At 35.5% G+C, this 23500-nt stretch overlaps 1 protein-coding gene and 1 pseudogene across 4 annotated transcripts in view; one reads left to right on the top strand and one right to left on the bottom strand.

Annotated features, from left to right (window-relative positions):
• The window catches only part of LOC115217708 (unconventional myosin-X), a 560656-nt gene that overhangs the window by 94579 nt on the left and 442577 nt on the right, over positions 1 to 23500 (bottom strand). For 2 of the 4 annotated variants that reach the window (XM_036507677.1, XM_029787467.2), the window contains one exon: positions 20423 to 21865. In XM_036507677.1, the coding sequence (XP_036363570.1) occupies positions 20423 to 21865 (1443 nt within the window). The remainder of the gene's footprint in view (positions 1 to 20422; positions 21866 to 23500) is intronic. The other 2 variants (XM_036507679.1, XM_036507678.1) reach the window with 2 other exon arrangements.
• On the top strand, positions 19695 to 19813 carry LOC115217734 (annotated as a pseudogene).

Raw genomic sequence — 23500 nt, 5'->3', positions numbered from 1 at the left:
ATACATATATATATAAATGAATAAATATATATATACATATATATACATATATATATACATATATATACACATATATACATATATATATAAATAAATGGAGTTAAACATAGGTGTTATTCAAATTCTTTTACTTCTGACGCATGTTTTGAAGATATCACTGGTATTATTCCAAAGGAATAAAATGGTGTAAAACAATGTAATCTTCTCTTCAGGAAAATGAAGAAATGAAACTTGTCAATAAGACATTTTAGCAGAATATGATGGATATGTATAGTGATTCACTGAATGCTATTAAGTTTGTTTTAAAAAAATGTTAGAGAATATAACATCAAAGGTAGCCTATAGAAAGAGGAGGGGTAAAGGAAAGAAAAAAACAAATAAATGAGAAGTATATAATGATATGTAAATTAAATAAAACCCTAAAGTCTTGGAGAAAGATATATCTGGTGAATGTGAAATGTAAGAAGAAAATTAATGTTTAAATTATATATAATAATAATAGATATCACTTATATGAACTAAAGGTGTGTTTCTGCCAATGTTTACATCAGTATGCATGCTCTATAACCGTGTTTATTAAGGTATTTTTAGAAAAAGGAGTAAAAAATAGTTTTTTACTTGTGTGATTTTTTGCTACCCTGGTAACTATTTATCTATTTTCCCATGTTAATTGTTAACAAGGGAAAAATACACACATCTATTTATATAAGAATGAGGTATTTTTATCTATTGGCTGAAACAGCTGTAAGTTATTTTCCCAATTTATATTCATGTTTTTTATTATAATTACTGGTATCCTTATATATTACTATATTTTATATCTTATATGTGATATGTAAAGAATAATATGTTATATGTATGTATGTTATTGTAATTATCAGTTTAGTAAATAAATAAATACGTTAACATAATTTAATGTCTAAAAGTTGATGAACCACCTATTGTTCTCCTCCATTTTCTTATTTGCTACATATATATGTATATATATATAAGATGGGCTTCTTTCAGTTTCTGTCCACCAAATCCACTCACAAGGCTTTGGTCAGCCTGGGGGGCTATAGTAGAAGACACTTGCTCAAGGTGAGACATAGTGAGACTGAACTTGGAATCATGTGGTTGGGAAACAAGCTTTTTATCACAAAGCCATACCAACAAATATATATATATATATATATATATATGTGTGTGTGTGTGTGTGTGTGTGTGTGTGTGTGTGTGTGTGTATGTATCTATGTATATATGTGCATATATATGATGATGTCCCTAACATTTATTCTTTAACAGCCATTAGTTCTATCAATAACTGGTTTTCAGTTAACTATTTGCAAGAGTGAGAGAATAGAAATGTAAGAAGAAATTAAGTTTCATCTTTGCAAACAGAAAAAGCACATGACAATGTCACACTGAAAATTACATTAAAGCCTTTGTTTTGTGTGGTCTGCCACCTTGGAGAGGTAGCTGGAAGTAGGTATTCGTGGGTTTTATACAGAACAGAATTCCATGTTGGCATGGGTTAAGGACCTTTTTCCATCTCTATGAATATGTTTGCATTTATTTTGGAACTTTTTATAGAACAGACTCCTAATCTAATTCTGGTAAGCATCAAGTTTGGCACCAAATAACACAAAGACACAAATTGGCATCTGTTTTTCAAATTAAGTTATAAAAGTGGTTTCCTATTAGGTATAGATATCAAGAAGGCTGAAATATTTGTAAGCTCTTTCTGGCAAACTTACTTATTTGTATCACATTTAGATGAGAATAGCATTGTTAATTTTATGTTTGTTAGTTATAGCTTTGTTAATTATAGGTGTCTAAATGGCCAGTCTCTAATTCACTGAATTTCTGATGGCAAGAGAAACAAGGGAGTGTGTATGCAACTTGGCAGAACAAATACCACAGGGATTTTTTAAATCAATGCTTTCTTTATGTCCTCTAGATGTTTACATATTTCAGTTTTTATATGTGCATGTGTGTCTGTGGGTGTATGAGAGAGAGAGAGAGAGAGAGAGAGAGAGAGAGAGGCTTCAGCACAATTTCTTTCAACAAGTTGCACCTAATAAGGCATTTGTAAGCTACTTGGCCCAAGGTGGTGCACAGTGAAATCAAACAGAAAAAAATGGTTGCAAAATAAACTTGTCATCCCCACCACCACCACACACACACACACACACACACACACACTGCCATTTCACTTCACTGACAGTTTATTTCACTACAATTTGCTGCAGGGTCAGTTGTTAGAGAACCATGTTGTAGAAAATAGATAAGATCTTAAAAAGAAGCACTTACCACACACCTACATATCCTATTGTTTCTGATACAATTAAAGACAACTTATATCTCCAATATAATTACTACATGGGAATAGTGTTCAGTTTTAGTTGCACCCATATCAATATATCTGTGAATTGGTAGAATCCAGAGAGCATCAAAGAATATGGTATCTTGTTACATAATTTTATGTTCTGGTTTTGAATCCCAAGACCAACATTGCCTTTCATCAATAAAGGATCAATAATTTGAGTACCAGTCAGGAACTGGGGTCAATCATAATCGATTATACTCTCCCCCACATTCTATCTCTGCTAGAAATCAATATATCTCTTATCTGACTGGCCATTCTTCATGAGATGTGTTCAATCAATAAATCTGTTTTGGATCTTTTTTAATGAACTTCTTGCCACTTAATTCAGCCTTAAGTAAATTACTTCAAGTTTGCGTTGATTTATATTTCCATCCATATATGAGAGGCAATATAGAATATTGAATCAGCACAGACCAAATACCATCCCTCATCGTTTTACTTCAGGAAAATTGATACCCTACACTAGAGTCAACATCCAACTTCCACAATATCCACAAACCAAGCAGCAGGCATCACTTGATCAGTCACAGATCATAGACAATATCCAATCACCACATGACCCAGAGACTTAGAAGCAACCAAAATTCCCAACGTCACCTAATTAGACACTAAATGAAATGAATATTAATTAGTGACCATCTCATCTCAGCAATATTAAAATGGCTTCAATATTAAACAATATTAAAATATTAAAATGGCTTCAGTCCCCACCATCACCTCTGTTCTTACCATGACAACAGTAAACACTATTATCAGCATGATTGTCTCAACAGCACATTAGCACAAATATCTAATACCACCATCACTATCAAATCCTTTATGCTAATTTTACCTTAGACTTTTACATGTAGGAAACAAAAAGAACTGCAAAAAAAAAAAAAAAAAGAAAGAGAAAAACTTAATCTCTAGATAGTAACAAACACTTCAAACTAGCTGAAAAAGTCCTCTTTGAAAGCCTGCAGCCCAAAGCATTATTTAGTTATATGTCAGCTGCCAAAAAAAAAAAAATCGTTCTGATATTAAGGCTTGTTCATTTATTCTGAAATAATTTTGATATCTCAAAGAGAAAAGGGAAAGGAGGAGGAAGAGAAGGGGAGGAGGGGAGGGAGGAGGGGGGAGAGGAGGAGAGGAGGAGAGGGGGGTAGGGGGACGAGAAGGAGAAGGGATAGGGCTGGTGGTGAAGGGGTGTAGAAATAACAAGAATCAATCAATTTTGCTCAATACAATCTTCTAAAAGTTAACGTAATCAAATCTTCTGCAGACGAGAAAGCAAAAACAAAACAAAAGAAAAAGAAGAACAAGAAGAACAAGAAGAAGAAGAAGAAGAAGAAGAAGAAGAAGAAGAAGAAGAAGAAGAAGAAGAAGAAGAAGAAGAAAAAAAAGCAATATCTGAAAGTTATAAGAATAACTAAGTTGATAAATGGGAGGAGGGCTTTGATATATTTTATGATTTATGGGAGGAAAATGAAATCGGAAATATTTCTGATGTATGATTTGAATATTGGCTGAGCTCTTCAAACATGGCTGCAGCTATAGAGAATAAAAACAGTATAGCTACAGCTCTGTGAATCAGTGAAACATAGCTGCAATCATAGCGAGTAAGATCCTAGCTAACAATCATTATGAAAACCACTCAAACACAACTTAGTTAAGTGAGTTACTTAAAGAAGTATGTTAAGGACCCCAATTAGCAATAGTTAACTGAACTAGGCAGACATCTACAGCCATGTAGATTAATAGCCACAGCTAAAGTCTGTTAAATACAGCTAATGCTATGTAACATTAGACCGCAATTATCATTTGTTAATCCAAGTCAGTGGAACCAAGCTACGGCAATCTATAGTAAGACTTCGGTTAACAAGAGTAAACTTTACAAATATAAATACAACTCCGGAGAAGGAAACAGTGGTTCAAATATTACTGCAATTTTGATAATATTTCTTTTAACTGATGATAAACTAGCACTCTTAAGGTAGCCAAATGCCTCATCATCTAATTAGTGATGCGCAGGCGGCTGCCCCGGTACTACCATGTCGTGGTGAGAGAGCTTATGCCCTTTGAGGTGGGGGTGGGAGTGGCTTGTGATGGCAGTCACCCACCTCGCACATGCCCCTCTTGTACGAAGGACCTCCAGCTTTCATGGACAAACCAACCATCCTGGAAGAACGCCCTCGCGCTATCTCTGTATTGACAGATGCCACGAACAACGACCTGACCTAAACGCCCAGTGTATTTGGGTAGGGCCGCCAGGTAATCGTACTGTCCCGGGATCGACGCCGGTGCAGATCCTTGACAACGAGTTACAGGCCAGCACCAAGTTGGTCGGCACGTACCTGAGGGTAGTCCCAACCATGACCAGTCCCACGGGGTGGGCTTTGCACGACTCGGGATGATCCACTGATTTAGTCTTTCACTCTTTTACTGGTTTTATTCATTGGGTTGTGGCCATACTGAGGCATTGCGTTGAAGGGTTTTAGCCAATCATATTAACTGTGTTTAACACTTTAGCATTCAGATTATTTTGTCAAATGGAATGCTTGTGAATTCACATTGTTTTGAATTAATCATGCATTATCTTTTAGCTTTGAGATTCCGATGATGTGATTGTTTACTTTTGGCATGACATTGTAGGACATGTGTAAGAGATCAGATTTGGCCAGTTTGAACATAAAACAAATAGAATACTTTGGTCATAAACAACAAGTTTAAATGCTAATAGATTAATCAATCTTAACATTTTACCATAAGTCTGAGTTAATGTTTTTTTTTATTTTGTACATAAGGGGCTGTAACATGATATCATTTATACTAATAGACACACACACACACACACTCACATGACAGACTTCAGTACAGATTTTGTAGAGCAAATCCCGCTTGTAAGACATGGAACCCAGACACGTGTGTTGCTATGTTGTCGTATCAAAATTAGAATTTTGCAATCATGAAAGAATTTCTGAATCACATGGCTATGTTTGTGACTGTTCTCATTTTTTACTCAGAAAGCTTTTGTCAGATAAATTACAAAGATTGAAAAAAATTAATAACCTAAGTCTCAGACCTCCAGGACATTGCTTCTTCTTTATTCTTTTTTTTTTTAATAATAAAACATGATTTGTGTTGAAAGTAAATCAAATCCAAACTTAGGAGATTTTGATAGTAAGAAACAGAAAAATTAAATTGTGGTGAGAGAGCAAAAAAAAAAGGAAGATGAGAAACAGCTCCGTGCAGAATCACAAAATTGAAACACAAGTCTGAGAAACTGTACACCACAATTATTTTCTTATATAAAAGAGACCCCTTGGTCATGAATGACCACGGGATTGCACTTAGAAAGTTACCCTCCAAGGCACAAGTCTGGGCAAGGTTGTTTATGAAAGACCAGCAATCGCCCATGCATACCAGCATCCCCTCTCAACACCGCCGATGTTATCCAAGGGAGATGAAAAGGCCAATGCAGCTTGGCACCAGTGACATCGCAACTCATTTTTATAGATGAGTAAACTGGAGCAACATGAAATAGAGTGTCTTGCTCAAGAACACAGCTCACAGAAACCAATCCAAAAATCAAACTCACTACCTTAGCCTGAAGCTCAAACCACAGAGGCATGCACCTTCAAACTTTTCTCACATAGATAGAAGAAATGCTATGGTTTGATATGCTTTTATTTACATTATTATTTGTAGTAGTATTACTTCACTCGTGCATGCTAATTTAGCTAGCAGGTATTTCACCTTAAGGTTTGATGACAACAAGTCTCCTCAAATCTCAAGAATTTTCCTAAGGATTCTTGCAGAATATAGGATGGTAATTTTCTGCAGGTTGGCAATGAGAGTGTAAATGCCAATTTCTTTCGGTCTTTTACGTAGCAATTTGGGCGTTATGCCAAGTGCACCAATTACTACAGGAATAATTATTGTCATCATCATCATCATAATAATAATAATAATAATAATAATAATAATAATAATAATAATAATTATTATTATTATTATTTTAATTTTTATTATTATTATTATTATTATTATTATTATTATTATTATGATAATAATAATAATAATTATTATTATAGCTATTCTGATTTACCATATTCAGTCACCATGGTTAACCAACTCAAATAATAGGCTGGCATCAATAAGGTGTTATTCATCATGAAATTTAAGATCAATAAATTGCTACTTGAAGAGCTTCCACATGACGTTCCTGAGGACAGAAGTTGCATTTAAAAGTTACTCTTGATCAGGTTAATTAACTAATTAAGTATTAGATCCAATTTGTGCAGTAGGTAATGGTTAAATGCAATTTCCAAGCAGAGTTGCAAGTAAGCACTGAAGCATTCCTGTATCTGCTTATCCCAACCCATGCCAGCAGGGAAAAATGGGTGTTAGATAATGATGATGGTGGTGGTGGTGGTGATGATGATGAAGATGATGATAGTCATGTCTTAATGGACACAGGTGAATTTACACACATGTTTGGAACACGTGTGTTCTGAAATTAGCACAAAAAGACAAGGAATGAACTCTCAATAAGGTAGAATTTGTTAACAAATTAAAGATTTAAAAATTATGACTGCATATAATGTCATATAAGCCAGCAACCATACTGATCACAGAATGGCTTCCTCACGGAATGGCTTCCTAACAATGGAGACCTATTTAGGAATTTACAGTTGAATCCTATTCAATCATACAATATGGAAGTAAAAAAAATCAACTAGAAACATGTTTGTGACAGCCCATCTCCAGCCTAGAGACACAATACAAGAGTCAAATAAATGCAGATGTCAAAGGTCAGCAAAAGAGTCAGCAGAAAATGTAGTGTTTCAACTTCATCAGAAGATTTGTCCTAAAGCACATGTAGGACATGGGAGTATTATTGAAACTACTATTACTATTACTCAAGAAGACCTACCTTCGGCAACAGAAATGATTTTATAAAATCAAGGTGCCACATAAAAAAGCATTGGTGTGGGTGCTGGTGCCATGTAAAAAGCACCCAGGACATACTCTGTAAAGTGGTTGGTGTTAGGAAGGGCATGCAGTTGTAGAAACCAAACCAAAACAGACTATGGAACTTGGTGCAGCCCATGGCCTTACCAGTTCTTGTCAAGCCATCCAATCCATGCCAGCATGGAAAACGGATGTTAAATGTTGATGATGATTATTGATACATGCAGGAATATTGACACTGGAGTGAATAGGATCTCACAAAAAAAATCCACAAGAAACTAACACCCCTGGGAAGATTCTTCAAAGATTGGTAGAGATGCGCTTTTGAGCCTTACAGCTACCTACAGTTGAATCATTGACTTTGAGGATACTATTAGGACATTGTACAGCATGCATAAACTGATTGTAAGATACAAAGTAACTGAAGAAATGTCAGTTTGCCATTTTATGAAATCAAATAATCTATTAATCTTATTCTAGATTCCTTGACATCTTGTGCTAGTCTCTCTAATTTTAGAATGAACCTTTATCTAAGGAACATGTACTATAAATATAATTACAATTACTGTAAATCCTCAAGTATAGTCTGCCCTTGAGTATAATATGCAGGGGATTTTTAATAAATGTTGCTTACTGCAAGTTATGGATGATTTAAGGTATTTTTGCGCCCAACATCACAAAATGCATCTGAATAAACATTGCCAGACAGCAAATAGAGACTTGGACATTGCTTAGAAAATAATTTTCATTATTAACCTTGTATATAGTACACACTAAGGATTTTGACCTTTAAATTTTGGGGGAAAAATGCAGATTACACTCAAGGATTTACAGTATTAAAAGCAATCTGCAGCTCTTCTTGAATCTAAAAAATCTGAGCCCAACAAAGTCAGGTCATAAAGAATAAAGAATAACCAAACTACCAGGAAGGAATATGAACTTTCCTAGGAATGGTTAATGACTTAAGTTGATTCATCTTTAATTAGCATTATTCACAGCCTCATTCTGAGAGTTGACCTTTAATGAACTTCGAATTTTAGGATATATTTTTCATTTAAACCCATGAAGAAATCACAGTAGTGGGATTGAATATTTTAATGTATAAGATACTGCTCTACAAGAATATCGGTCAACCAAGAAGAGAACAAACACAAAATATAACTAGGAAAGAACCTGAGCATGTTACTCTTTAAAAGGACCATCAGCAGATACGGGTTTTTCATCAGCTCAAATGGAACTAATGAAATGAGTTGAGAATAACAGATGAGAAAATCAAGAACTGAGACAGATATTTCTAAATTCCTGCTCCAAAATGTACTGGGAACATACATAACATTCATTTCAATGCTCAAAATTGAAGGCTGCACATCAGAATATCCACTTTTATGAAATAATCAAAGATATAACATGATTAATGAAGTTATATACACCAAATTCAAGGTGCCAGCTGACTCAAATAATAGAATCACTTACACACTTAGTGATAGTGACAGATAGCTACAAGATATCCCAAGGGAGAAAACTTACAAATAACATTCTTTACTGTATTATTGCTCTTTGTTGAGAACAGAATACTGAAGAAATTAATGAACTTTAATGAACTCCATTATAGCTTCTTGCATTCACCTCCATGATCCAAACAGTAAAACAATGGCCCCAATTCTGCTAAAGTTTGCCTGTCTAAAACATCTGTTTGTAGAACCGGTGTTTAATACTTCTAGTAGCAGAACCATTGTCAAATCAAACAAGGAAGCATCTACAAGACAAGTTGACCAGACAGAAACAGTAGGGAGACAGAAACAGTAGGGAGACAGCCCTCTTAATGGGGAAGATGTGTCTTCTAGATCATATCTTAAAAATGAAGGGAAAATTTCCATAAGACATTCAGTCTGAAAACGTTTTGTGTGTGTGTATGTTGTGTGTGTGTGTTGTGTGTGTGTTGTGTGTGTGTGTGTGTGTGTGTGTGTGTGTGTGCGTGCGTGTGTGTGTATGTACATGTGTGCATGCAAAAAGATTTTCTTAAAACTATATTTTTAAAAATCTGAGAAAAACAGTATGTCATGACCATTTTGGAAAGAAGTTTCATATTGTGTGTGTAAGCACTTTTGTTGTGAATGAAAAATTTAATAATGAAAGTGCTTACACACACAATAAAGAATCTTCCTTCAGAAGATTTGTGTTGTGTTTTTTTAAAGATTTTTTAATATAGATTTAAGAAAATCTTTCTTATCGTGTATGTGTGCGTGTGTGTGTGAGTGAGAGAGAGAGAAAAAGAAAAAGAGAAAATGTTTCTTTCTAAAGTGGACCCAAAGAAGAGACCAGCTATCCTACTTGCCTACAGTATGATTGATAAAGCAATTAAGGATATGAAGGAAGCCCCTGGTCAATTTGGAATTGTGGCTGAGATGCATAATATATCTGGTGAGGCTGGATACACTTAGACACCACATATTCCATCAGGTTGTATAGGAAGGTATCATCCCCAATGACTGATGTAGCAGCATCCAAGTCAATTGGTGCAACGATAAAGGAGATGTCTTAGAAGTAATTACAGAGGTATCAAATTGATGAACCAGGTTATGGAGAGTGTTATAGCCTAATTAATTAGGAACAGAATTAGACTATAAGAGATACAGTTTGGTTTTGTGCCAGGGAGAAGTACCACTGATGCTTATCTTCTTAATTAGACAACTGCAGGAGGTAGGCCATTGTACTTGATATTTATTGACCTAGAGAAAGCCTGCAACAAAGTTGCTAGCTCAGTGATATGGTGCTTGCTGGGAAAGCTAGGAGTAGATGAATGGCTCATGAAAGCCATACACACCATGTACAACGGCGCTGTCAGTGAGGGGAAATTTAGCCATGAGTTCAGCAATAAATTTAGCAAACACGTAGGAGTTCACCAGGGTACTCAGTCCCCTCCTATTTATTATTTTCCTTTAGGCCATAACAGAGGAATTTACTATGCTAATGATCTTGCTATCACAGTGTAATAGAATTAAAAAATTAATTATGGGTATAGAAAGAAAACCTGAAATCAAAGATTCTTCAAGTTAACTTAGCAAAGGACAAAGCTCTAGTAAGCAAGAAATCAGGCATGATTCCACTCCCTTCAAGTAAATGATCTTACTTGATATGTAGAAAAGATGTTGGCAGGAATCCTACACGGTGTATCCAGTGCAGGTAATGAATGCACAAAATGCGCAGTGGAATCACAGTAGGTTAACAGAGAAAATAGAATCTGTTTGTGGCACACATACAAGAGCTATAAACACTAAAATGCCCTGAAATATTCCACATACCCATTCTTTTCCCTCTCCTACTCCACTGTCCATATCTTCTCTTGCTCCTTGAAGGTTTAATCTGGCACACCATCACTACCAGTTTATCTTCTTCCAAGCTACCCTGACCTTCCCTTATATAATGTGGGATAGTCATGTATTTTCTCTCTAGCAAGACACCTGCACTTGCTCTTCTATTATAATTTAGCCTCCCATCACTTGACATGAAACCATTTCTCGTGCCCCTCAAATACTCCACTCCACTCTGTCAAAGTAAGGACTTTTCTTTTCCCTTTTCCTGTCTTGCAAGTTATTTGGTAACTTCAGTAGCATGGGTGGCACAAAAAAAAAAAAAAGTTCCCGGTACACACCATAAAGTGGTTGGCATTGGGAAGAGCATCCAGCTGTAGAAACCATGCCAAAACTGGCACTGTAGCTTGACACAACCCTGCATCTCAATGAATCTAGTCAAACCATCCAACCCGTATCAGCATGGAAAAATGGACATTAAATGGTGATGGTGATGATGATGATGATGATGACAATGGCAATGTTGATGACGATGACAATGATGATGATGACAATGATGATGATGATGATGATGATGATGATGATGATGATGTTGATGGTATATAAAACATTCATTTACTTTATTTGTAAATCTACTGCAGTCTGCAGCATTTATTCTTTAAGCAAATATAGCAGCTATACTAGACAGAGTAGACACAGCATATTACGACAGAGCCTGTGTTAGTTTTAAGCTATGCAACCAGCTATACTATAATGAGTTATAAACCATTGAAGACTTGATATAGATTTTTTTTTTTTCCTGTCACAAACCTAAAGACTGAATAATTTAGTTCCATATAAATATACTACCTTTAATAAATCTACTTTTCTACAAAACTAACCAGTAATAATAGAGTGAAGATTACAGAAAAATGCCAATGGCTGATGTCTTTGTTTGTCACTGCTTCTAAATAAAATAGTTGTAATAATTCCTGTTCAGTTCCTCTTCTGTTCATATTATCGAAGAGATGCTATTTTCATTAAAAATATTTTCTTCTAAATATATTTCCATTGCTTTAAACCACATTAACTGATGAGAACTTCAGGGTTTTTAATTACTCTTCAAAGTTAAGTCTGTCTTGACCAATGCTTGAATATAAGATTGTTCAGTCATGTGTTGTTATGAAATTAATGAAGCTGACACCGGTCAGATGTGTACACAAGTGAATGCTTGGGAAGAAGCTAGAAGCCAGCAAAGTGATGATGAAGAGCTTCAGACCTCAAGAGTAGTGGTGGTGGTGGTGGTGGTAGTAGTAGTGGTGATGGTGGTGGTGGTAGTAGTAGTAGTGGTGGTGGTGGTGGTAGTAGTAGTAGTAGTAGTAGTATGGTGATATGCACTGCAACAGCATGTTGCTGCATAATGACACCTTTACACAACTCAAGTGACGACCTACCAACCCATGGGTTTATTTGGGTGGTTATTGTCGGTGAGGGTTTTTATGAGGTCAGTGTGCGAATCCTACCATGATTTCTTTTAGTCACCTTTCCACAACAAATGGAGGAAACATTGGGTATATTCTTTGACATGACAATTCCCACACAACACTAGAGCAGTGTGTTTTGCTCAAGAACACAATATGTCACCTGCTCTGAGAATTGAACCCATGAGTAGCAATTGTGAGTACAACAACCTAACCACTAGGCCATGTGACTTCACTTCAGAGGATAAAAATATAATTGGCTATGGTTAATACAATTAATGTTCAGATTAAGTCTTTGAAGATTAGTGGAAGAAAATATGAATAAAGTGGGATTTTAGATCAGATTCCTTCTCCAAGAAAAAAGGATTAGGCAGTTTTAGTAAGCATCTTGAGTAAAAAACAAACCAGAAACAATAGCGGTTGTTGTTGCTTAGCACCATCAGTTTACCATCTGATCTCTTCTTTGGGTCCACTTTAGAAAAAAACATTTTCTCTTTCTCTCTCTCTCTCTCTCACTCTCACATAGAGGTATGTTCAAAAGTGTTCCAGGTTTTTTTAGAAAAAAACATTTTCTCTTTTTCTTTTTCTCTCTCTCTCTCTCTCTCTCACATAGAGGTATGTTCAAAAGTGTTCCAGGTTTTTTTAGAAAAAAACATTTTCTCTTTTTCTTTTTCTCTCTCTCTCTCTCTCTCTCTCACATAGAGGTATGTTCAAAAGTGTTCCAGGTTTTTTTAGAAAAAAACATTTTCTCTTTTTCTTTTTCTCTCTCTCTCTCTCTCTCTCACATAGAGGTATGTTCAAAAGTGTTCCAGTCATGACCACCCACTTCAATTTTTCAGGCCCCATGTATCTATTACTAGATTATAAAGCAATTTTAAGTGAGTTTAGTATAAAGTCGTAGTTTAGCCCTTTTGATATCAATCTGCCCAAAACCAGTCTGGTTCAATGATATAAATTTACTGTTTTAAAGTGAGCTTAATTAAAACCTTTCATCAAAATTTCATGCTAATTTATGCTCCAAATGCTAGCTTAATAATGGCAAAATTATTTTAATGAATCCTTCATTATTTTCAAAATTAATTGAAAGACAAGCAGTGTATTTCAAAAGAAATATAGTTCTGAGTAAGTGTTGGTGCAAAGAAAGTGGAGAAGTGTAATATATACCCATTCTGCTCTCGAATTATTACAGTGGCCTTAGATAGAGATTACGGAATGATTGCAGTGCCTTAGATTGAGAAGTGATGGGCTTAAAGGAATTAGATATGAGAAGTAGGGAGTGTTTGATGTGGCAGAATGGATGTAGAGGCGAGCTGGTAGAAATGTTAGCACGCCAGGTGAAATGCTTAGCGCTATTTCATCTGCCGTTACGTTCTGAGTTCAAATTACGCCAAGGTCGACTTAGCCTTTCATCCTTTCGGGGTCAATAGATGAAGTACCAGTAACACACTTGGGTCGATATAATCAACTTAATCCATCTGTCTGTCCTTGTTTGTCTCCTCTGTGTTTAGCCCCTTGTGGGTAGTAAAGAAATAAGTATTTCGTCTGCTGTTACGTTCTGAGTTGAAATGCCTTTCATCCTTTCGGGGTCGATAAATTAAGTACCAGTTAAGCACTGGGGTCGATGTAATCGACTTAATCCCTTTGTCTATCCTTGTTTGTCCCTTCTATGTTTAGCCCTTTGAGGACAATAAAGAAATAAGAATGGATGTAGAGGAAAGGATTAAAGAGGCAAACCAGTTGTTGTGGTAGAAGTAACAAAAGGAGAACACAGCTTGTAGAGAAAATTTCAACCCTAACACAGTCACATTCAGTACCAGCCAGTTACATATCACTATAATTCTTTTATTCTTTTACTTGTTCTTTTATTCTTTTACTTATTCTTTTATTCTTTTTCTTGTTTCAGTCATTAGATTTTGACCATGCAGGGGCTCCACATAGAAGAAATTCTTTAGTCAAACAAATCAACCCCAGCACTTATTTTTTAAGCTTGGTAACTTATTCTACTAATCTCTTTTGCCAAACTGCTAAGTTATAGGGACATAAACAGGCCAACACCAGTTGTCAAGTGGTGGCAGGGGACAAACACACACACACCTATATAATGGGCTTCTTTCAGTTTCTGTCTACCAAATCCACTCACAAGGCTATAGTAGAAGACACATGGCCAAAAGTTTTAACCATTTCAATACTGACCAGCTTCAAATCACCTCAATTTAAATGTTCAAAGTTAAATTTAAATCTGAAACTGAAATCACAGTATTGCATAAAAGAAAATATTAGATTTCAATAATTAATAAACATTTCACTTTTATTAAGTTTAAACTTTGTTATTTAACAAAATTTCACATAATTCCGGATTATTTTGAAAATTAAAATATAATGACAGAAAATATTCTTGTGAGAAAAATGTTCGGAAAATGGTTAATAAAAATATTTATAGCAGATCTCTATACACAATTTCTATTTTTTACACACACATTAAAATTCTTCATATTTTTCTAATGAATTTTTTATGTGTTTGGTAAAGTTCTTAGATTCATCAAAATTCCTAGGTCTTGACAGTCTAATCTGAATAAAGTGTGTGTATGTGTGTGTGTGTGTGTGCTTGCATGCGCATTACTTTGTTAATGGTGGCATTACCACTCAGTTCCAATTTTTAATGTTGGCTGTTTTGTTTCAGCATTTGGGGAATACTTTTTTGTTTGTGGCTTGTGTTTATATTATCTGTGTGTTCTGTGTGAGGTAGTAATATAATTTCTGTCTTCCATCATCTAGTTTTCTGCACAAGTACAACACTTTCCTCTTGCCTCAACATTAATTTACAATAAGAACCAGGTAATATAAAGACTTGATGGGAGTAATAGCACATTCATCTGATGCAAAAATTCTGACAAAATTAGATTAATGTTGAAAGTAATATTAATAGCCCATCCCACATCCCAGAGATATCACTCACTAGTTACAACCAAACACCAACATCCTGGCTGCTGAAACATCCCAAAATTCAAAGCTGGGAATAGCCAAAAGTTACATGAATACATCAACAGCATAGACCCTGTCTATGATAAAATTGCAGTAACACATACAAATTCCATCATTCACCACATCTTACAGGTATTCTAGAATTGCTTACGGCCCAAGGAACTTTCATCTCTCTCTCTCTCCCTCTGTATACACACACGCAATAGTAAAATGTTACACAGAAAGACAACAGGGGAACATACAGAAAAAAATAACGCACACAAATGACATAAACATGATGATCCCTCATCCATTATCAACCAAAAATCATCACAATTTCGACATTTTGACACCTTAATAATATCATTTAATATTTAATAGCTTCAACAGCAAATGCTGCTGGGATATAAATGAACAAAGATGAAGAACAGAATAATATATGTACAAAAAAGATGGGGTCTTATATATGTATGTATATATATATATATATATATATATATATATATATATTGTAGTTGTTTTTGGCATCCTTTTGTCTCAAGAGACATTGGTGTTGTGCATAAAATAATCCAGTCAGGTGTTTTGCGCAGGTCAAGGCTAGATGTACGAAAATCATGGGTAGCCCAATCATCAGGATTCCTCTCTCGACCTTGCTGATGTAGTCCAAAGAAATGCAGAGCATTAAGTTTTGGCACTAGCTTGGTTGCAGGAGCTGCTGGAAGAGTGTCAAGTTGAACACTAAAATGCCTACAGGGCTCCACTCCAGATTTCTTTAAAGGATGTCTCCTTTCCATAACTCTGGATAGGGGCTCAGCTGGCTCTGGCTGACAATACCCGGTGTATATATATATATATATTATATAAAATAAATGCACCCTTTTAAAGCCTAGCCAGGCTCATGGGCCCAGTTTCCCGGTTTCAGTGGCATATGTGTTCCCCAGCTGGACGGGATGCCAGTCCATTGCAGCGTTACTCATTTTTGCCAGCTGAGTGGACTGGAGCAATATGAAATGAAGTGTTCTGCTCAAGAACACAACGCGTCACCCGGTCCAGAAATCGAAACCACAATCTTACGATCATGATGCTGACACCCTAACCACTAAGCCATGCACTTCCACATATATATATATATATATATATTGCACACTAGAGCTTGTCTCTATGATCAACAAATCCTTTATTCTCTCACTTTCTACAGGAATGTATTCAAACACATAGAAACTTGTTTCAGTATGTACCAATTGAAAGAAAGATAGCCCCTCTCACCCAACCAGCTATCACCCTCTATCAGTCACTCCTAACATCTTTAAGGTAATAGAAACAACCATTACCAATGAAATCATGCAATGTCTTCAATTTCTCACTTTTCAGTGACCAGCAGTATGGCTTTCACAAAGCCAGATTCACTGATCGTCTCAACTCTTAAGTCACTCAACAGTGGGATCTCACATTAGAGGAGTTCAGTAAAAGAAATATTGTTGTCTTATCTATCAGCAAAATCTTCAAGCATGGCTATATAATTTCCAGGCATATGATCACGAGGAAACTGGAATAGTAGAGCTTTATGAGCCCTCAAAATGTTTGTTCAGTATCACATTAGATATTTCCTTGTCACTCCAACTATCACAAATCCAGTGAACCACTAACTCTCTCTCTCTCTCTCTCTCTCTCTCTCTCTCTCTCTCTCTCTCTCTCTCTCTTTCTGTCTCTCCCCTCTCTCTCTGTGTTTGTAAATACACACACACACACACATATTCAAATGTGCACACATATATTATCAACAATGTGTCTGTTGATATAAAATTTGTAAACAAGCCTAACAAAACACAAAATTCAATTTAAATCACTGAAAATTTAATCACTTATTCAGTTGTAATTTTGAATAATAAATGTTTTGTTACATAACCGTTACACATAACAAACATAATGGAAGAGCTATAAGATGTACTTGATTTTGCTAGAAATGCCAATCAAATCTCCCTTAAATCATACCTAAGCAGTGTAAAATAGGATGGGCAAATTAGATTATATAGACCAAGGAGAAGATGACAGAATGGCTTACAGTAGAAAGGTGTTTTGATCATAGTTCTGCTTTGTGAGAGTTGATCTGAGGTTAAACAATAAAAATAACAATAACAACAAAACAAACATCAATACAAACATAATATTCGCAAAAATATTCTATTAATAAAACATAGAAATTGCTTATGTATTAATATTGATTATTGCAGAAAACCCTTTAAAGCTAGATTTACTGTTTAACATAGACATCTCTCAACAATTTGACTTTGAAACCCCTTTCCTCTTCATGCTTTTTTGGGTTTCTTTTTTTTTTTTTATGTAGCAACATTGACAAACAGAAGTGAAAAAGACTAAATTAAGCAGATGAGCCATGAGATAGAGCCTTTGTTTAGCTCATCTCTACATGAAAAATAATATAATGTGCATATTTACAAGTGTTCAAGAAACAACACAAAGAAAAAGCGAGATGAGAAACGAATAATGATACAGTTCAGCATGAGAATAGAAAATGTTCCAGTATTCAGTAGATAAAAGGTATTTATCTGAATATAAATGTTCAATAGAAAGGTATTTGTCTGAATACATATATATAATATATGTTCAATATGAAGGTATTTGTGTGAATGTGTGTATGTGCGTGCATGTGTATTCAATATAAAGGTATTTGTCAGAATGAATATATAAATATATATATACACATACATACATACATATCTCTCTCTCCCTCTCTCTCTCTATCAATATATATATATTATATATGTATATATACGTAGATATATACATATAAATATATGTAGATATATACATATAAATATATGTGCATGTACATGTATATAACGGATATGTGTGTATATATATATATATATATATGCATGCATGTATGTATGTATGTATGTATGTATGTATGTATGTATGTATGTATGTATGTATGTATGTATGTATGTATGTATGTATGTATGTATGTATGTATGTATGTATGTATGTATGTATGTTCAAAGCATTCAGTAAATAAATTGTCTTAATATTAAATATATAAGTTTGTGCTGAGCAGGGTTTGGGGATTTTGATAAATTGTTCCCCGTTCTTTTAAACACAAGAAACACAATATTTGGTTGATCTCTGCTTTTCTCATATTTTAAAATACAACTAACTACATTTCTAAATTCTATCTTTTTAGTTACATGTTCTTTCATCAGACCAATTGCCACATCTATTTAGTCACTCCACTTGCTAACAGAAGCAATTAATTCTGCTACAGCTGTCAATCATCTTTAAAAGTACTGTTCACATATTTGTCCAACATGCCCCCCACAGGATGGTTGGGAGTGCTTGTTAAATGCCTCATTCAGTCAGATACCTGGATACCATTCAAGTAGATCTAATTAGGGAAAGAGAGGGCCCACTCCTAAAATTATAACAAACTCTTTTCCACATCATTTATTTGGCAAGAGCATCATCCTACTACAGTAATTAAAGAAGAGAGAGAGAGAGAGAGAGAGAGAGAGAGAGAGAGAGAAAGAGAGAGAGAGAGAGAGACAGATAGACAGACAAACAGAGTAGAAACTTTTATCAAATGTATTTATTTTACAGATTCAAAATAATTTTCTTTTTTACACCAATTAATAAAAGAACAGTTATAATCTGTTTTGAATCTTTCTCATATAGTTTTTTCACAAAACAATGCAAAAGAATCATGGAATAAAAAAAATTTTATGGCAAAATAATCAGTCATAAAGGGGTTAATTTTGTAATAAGTTTTAATTTTGATAAACTCTATTTACGTAAGTTTACAGTTAATATTCTAATGACATATTCAAAGAATGTGTGAGGTACATTCTTTTACTACATAGAAGGTCAGTATCCAAAGAAAGCATAGACCATCTCAGATTGATCAACTTAATTGAAATGATATCCAACTTGGATGATTACAACTTGTTTGGAAAATGTAGAATGAGAAGTAGTTCCATGTGGTTGCAGTTTTAGGAGAATGAATTGGGCAAAGTGATCGGCATATAATTTTAGAGATGAGATAAAGTAAGGATAGCAGAAGCTGGAAAATAGTTTGTTGGTTCAAAGGAACAGGAATTATTGTAATAATGCTAGAAGAGACTGAGAAGGTCCAAGAATGGTTAGTAATTATTGTGTTGACCTTTTCTTGGGTGTGATCTAAAAGCTTTATCAGCTGGTCCATCTCAGACATGTGAGCAGGGTCATACATGTCTCATATTTGGGCTTCTAAGAGGATCAAATAAATGCCCAAAAGCCAGTGACGAGTGTTTCCTAAAGAAGAACTTAACTCTTGAGCCAAGTTATGGTCATGTTATTAATGTGTGGCTGCCATGCAATAAAACTGGTTCATTGCACAGCATCCTCCAATAACCCAACGGAAAATGTTTTCAAGGATGTTTTGCTGATGTCTAGTGAATAACCTGTTTAAACATGTTGATAGAAAAATAAAACTTGCACATGACTAAGATGGTTCCTTAACCTTTTCGAGACCAGCCTGCCTGAGACGGCTCTTGGTTATATGATGCAAACTTCTCATTTTGAAGTGATCTAAATCAAAACACCAAACTAATTATGTTCCTAACACCAGCTTAATAATGATAAAGTTATATGGCTTATGGCCATATCACATTGAAAGCACCAGTTCTCGTTCAATCATTGAAGTTAAGCAACGTTGAGCCTAGTTAGTACTTAGATGGGTGAGCGCTTGGGAAACCTAGGTGCTGTAAATATCACTAATAGGCGTAGGAGTGGCTGTGTGGTAAGTAGCTTGCTTACGAACCACATGGTCCCTGGTTCAATCCCACTGTGTGGCACCTTGGGCAAGTGTCTTCTACTATAGCCTTGGGCCAACCAAAGCCTTATGAGTGGATTTGGTAGACAGAAACTGAAAGAAGCCCATTGTATATATGTATATGTGTTTGTGTGTCTGTGTTTATGTCCCCGTACTTAGTGGTTTGGCAAAAGAAAATGATAGAATAAGTACTAAGCTTACAAAGAATAAGTCCTGGGGTCGATTTGCTCAACTAAAGGTGGTGCTCCATCATGACCACAGACAAATGACTGAAACAAGTAAAAGAGTTGCAAAATTCTTCCTTGTTTTCAAAATGAATTGAAACAAAGGCAGAGTATTTCAGTGGAAATATGGTAACAAAAGGGTTAATGTTGATTCTTGTAAATCATTTAAGAAACTAGGAAAGAATATAAACTGAAATATAATGGAGGTCTGATCTAATTTTATATTCATTTTAATGATTCAACTAGAACTTTGTGAATTTCTTATCAAATATTCTTACATATTATATATTACATATTATAGTGAATAACAAAATAGAACTTACCTGCATGGATTTTCTTTTCTTTAATGATTTCATAACAGTCCCTGTAGATTCCTTGATGTGGTCATTGAAATGTTTCTCAGCATACTCCACAATGTCGTAGTAGACCTGGTCCTGGTCTGTGGACCCTGTGCTTGTAAAACTCTCAATCATTTCAGGGGACAAATCTCCAGTGAGGTACGAGCGACGGTTTGAATCTTTTAAGTTTTCCCTTGGCAGAATTAACTTGTTTTCCTGAAGATCATTGCCTATGTGTCTGTTGGTATCAGCAGTCCCATTCGCCGGAAGTAAAGAAGAATTCCGTTTGGTTTGATCAATATTGAGAGAGATTTTTTGGTTTTGGCCAATACTGTTGCTTGATGATATTTGCTGCAACAGACTGTCGGGATCTTCGGAATTTAATGTCTGGTTACTGCTGCCATTTGTGACACTAACTGCTGTCCTTTGCTGATCCTGTGCATCTGTTGGCTGTTGTGGAGGTGGTGGGGGTAAAGGAGGTGAAGGTGCAATACCATTAACCATTAGTGGAGGTGGTGGAGGTGGTAGTGTTGGTGGACTCTCCATTGACAAAGCTGCAACAGGACAAAATGCAGATTGCATATATATTTCAGCAGAATAGCATGGATCAGGAAGAGTGGCCTGGATTGACTTATCTGCGCAAGTTGTTTGAGTGGTAGTAGTAACATGCTTGGTAGTAGGGCTAGTAGATTTGGTAGAAAAAGTAGGGGGAGAGGGAGTTGGATTAGTGGCAGCATCAACAGTATTAGGAGTAATGGTACTAGTTACACAAGAAGCTGGGGAGGGTGACTGCTCAGCAGGATCATTCCAGTATGGCATCGTGCTTGCATCATTGCTGGGCAGAGGAGGTGGAGGAGGAGGAGGTGGCGTCGAAGAAAGAGGTGGCGGAGGAGTGAACTGCACGCTATTAGCACTTGTACAGTCACTATCACGACTTTCTCGGCCGGAGTTTGCGGTGTCCACACTGGCCGAGTAGGTGTCGGGCGTCAGTGAGGGTAGAGGTGGCGGGAGGGGCGGCGGCGGCGAAGGAGGAGGCAGGGGCGGTGGCGGCGGCGGAGGTGGGCCTCCCGTCGTGTCACCTCCGCCACCGTCATCTGCCATGTCTGGCGGCGGAAGAGGGAACTCCTCTTCGGGTGTGTTATCATACGGAAAGCCAGGTGGGAGGGGCGGGGGAGGAGGAAGAGCAGGAGAAGCAGATCTGGGATCCATGCTGCGGTTAACTGCATTCATTTGGTCTTGTTGGATGCAGTTAGAAACAGCACCATCGCCATACATACCAGAAGCATCAGCAGAGTTGGTCGCAGCTCTTCTTCTATGAGCAGATGCCATATTCTGTGAGTCGGATACTTCAGTGTGGAGCCTTTCAAATGTAATGTCGCTGTCAGGGGTTTGTTCAAGGGTGGGTGAGTGGCTTTCTTCCTGTAAATACAAAACAAGGAAACCATCATAATTATCGCGTCTGTAAAAAGGGCTGACAAATCTGTGGGAGACAATGACTACAAGGTACATACAATGTTCTTACCTTAGCATGTGTGTATGTGTGGGTGTGTGTGTGTTAGTCTGTGTTAGTGTTAGTGTGTATGTGCTAGTGTTAACATGTGTGTATTAGTGTGTGTGTTAAATAGTCAAAGGCAATAACAATCACACCTAAGATCCCCCAAGCCACAAACAACAAACTGAACCCACATTCGAAAGTGACAAAAAAAGAATATATATATATACAATAATTATTTGAGGGAATATTATTCCTAACTTACAGGGAAAAATTCAATTTAGAAATACTAAATCAAATTTCTCAAAATACAATATATATATATAAAAATTAGAAAAAAACACCTTTTATCAATTCAAAATGAACAATTAAATTACACCATCTAGAAAATTGAATATAATAGAAATATTAAGATTAAAATAACAATAATATACCGAAGATTAAGTAAATTGCAAAAAAATAATAAAAACGTATATATTTGGTAGAATATATATATATATATATATATATATATATTATATATATATATATGGTTGTAATATGAAGCCAGGTAAGAGAAATGTAAAGTCTGAAGCCACACATTTTAAGAATTGATCCATCTTTATTTGGCACCAGAAAAATATATCAATCAAAGACTGGACTGTTTAGTCACACAAAAAAAAAACACTATCAAAATGACAGTTATAGAATACAGAGAAGCTTTAAATTATTTCAGTAAAAACGTTATATTGTCAGTGAGAGAGGAATAAAGTATAAAGAGAAGAGAAAGAATCTGGATCATGTAAATGTATGTATATTGTTTTGTTAGTTTTATTTTCTGGACTGTGTACTTGTTGGTAGGAGGTGGCCACAGAGTCTTTAGACTATTTTATCAACTCTGTATTTTGTCTGATATTGGTTATGTCCCCCTCTGAGATGTAATTTAGATAACTGAACACCACAAAGTAGTTTTGTTTGATGCACAGATTTATTAATCAAGTCATTGTAGATACACACACTCATAAAATATACAATGGACTTGTTCACAGTTTCCATCTGTCAAGCTAAAGCTATAACAAACAAGACATGTCCAAGATGACACACATTGGAATTACAACCACATGCAAACAAAGAGAATCTCTTAGCTGTTTGTATCCCTGTATGCAGACTGTGGGTGGCGAAATAGAATGTACGGAATATTCTATTAGACTTTAAAAAACAGCCTTTTAAAACAAATGCTGAGCTTAAATGTTGGTGCATTATGTTATGGTGACAAGGTAGCCAGTAATCTGCTCATTGACAGCCTGTCAGCACAGGCAAAGCTCTGTGTCCATTGAGAGAGTCTTAATTGTTAGACAGATCCTTTAGACAGAGCTGTAAGTAAGGTAAGAAGAAGAGCACCATAATAACAAAACCAACTCACTTGTGATAGCATCTATGATACAAATCGTCTTGTTTCAACCCCTTCGTTACTGTATTTATTTTGAGATGCTCTGTGTTTCTTTCAATTACTTTAAGTATAACAAAGAATTTAGTAAAATAACTTAGTTATCATTCAGTTAGTGTTAAGAACATAAATTGTGACTGAGGTT

Source organism: Octopus sinensis, linkage group LG11 (assembly GCF_006345805.1).
Source record: "Octopus sinensis linkage group LG11, ASM634580v1, whole genome shotgun sequence".
In the NCBI taxonomy this organism is placed as follows: Eukaryota; Metazoa; Mollusca; class Cephalopoda; order Octopoda; family Octopodidae; genus Octopus; species Octopus sinensis.
This window is presented reverse-complemented; position numbering and strand designations above follow the sequence as displayed.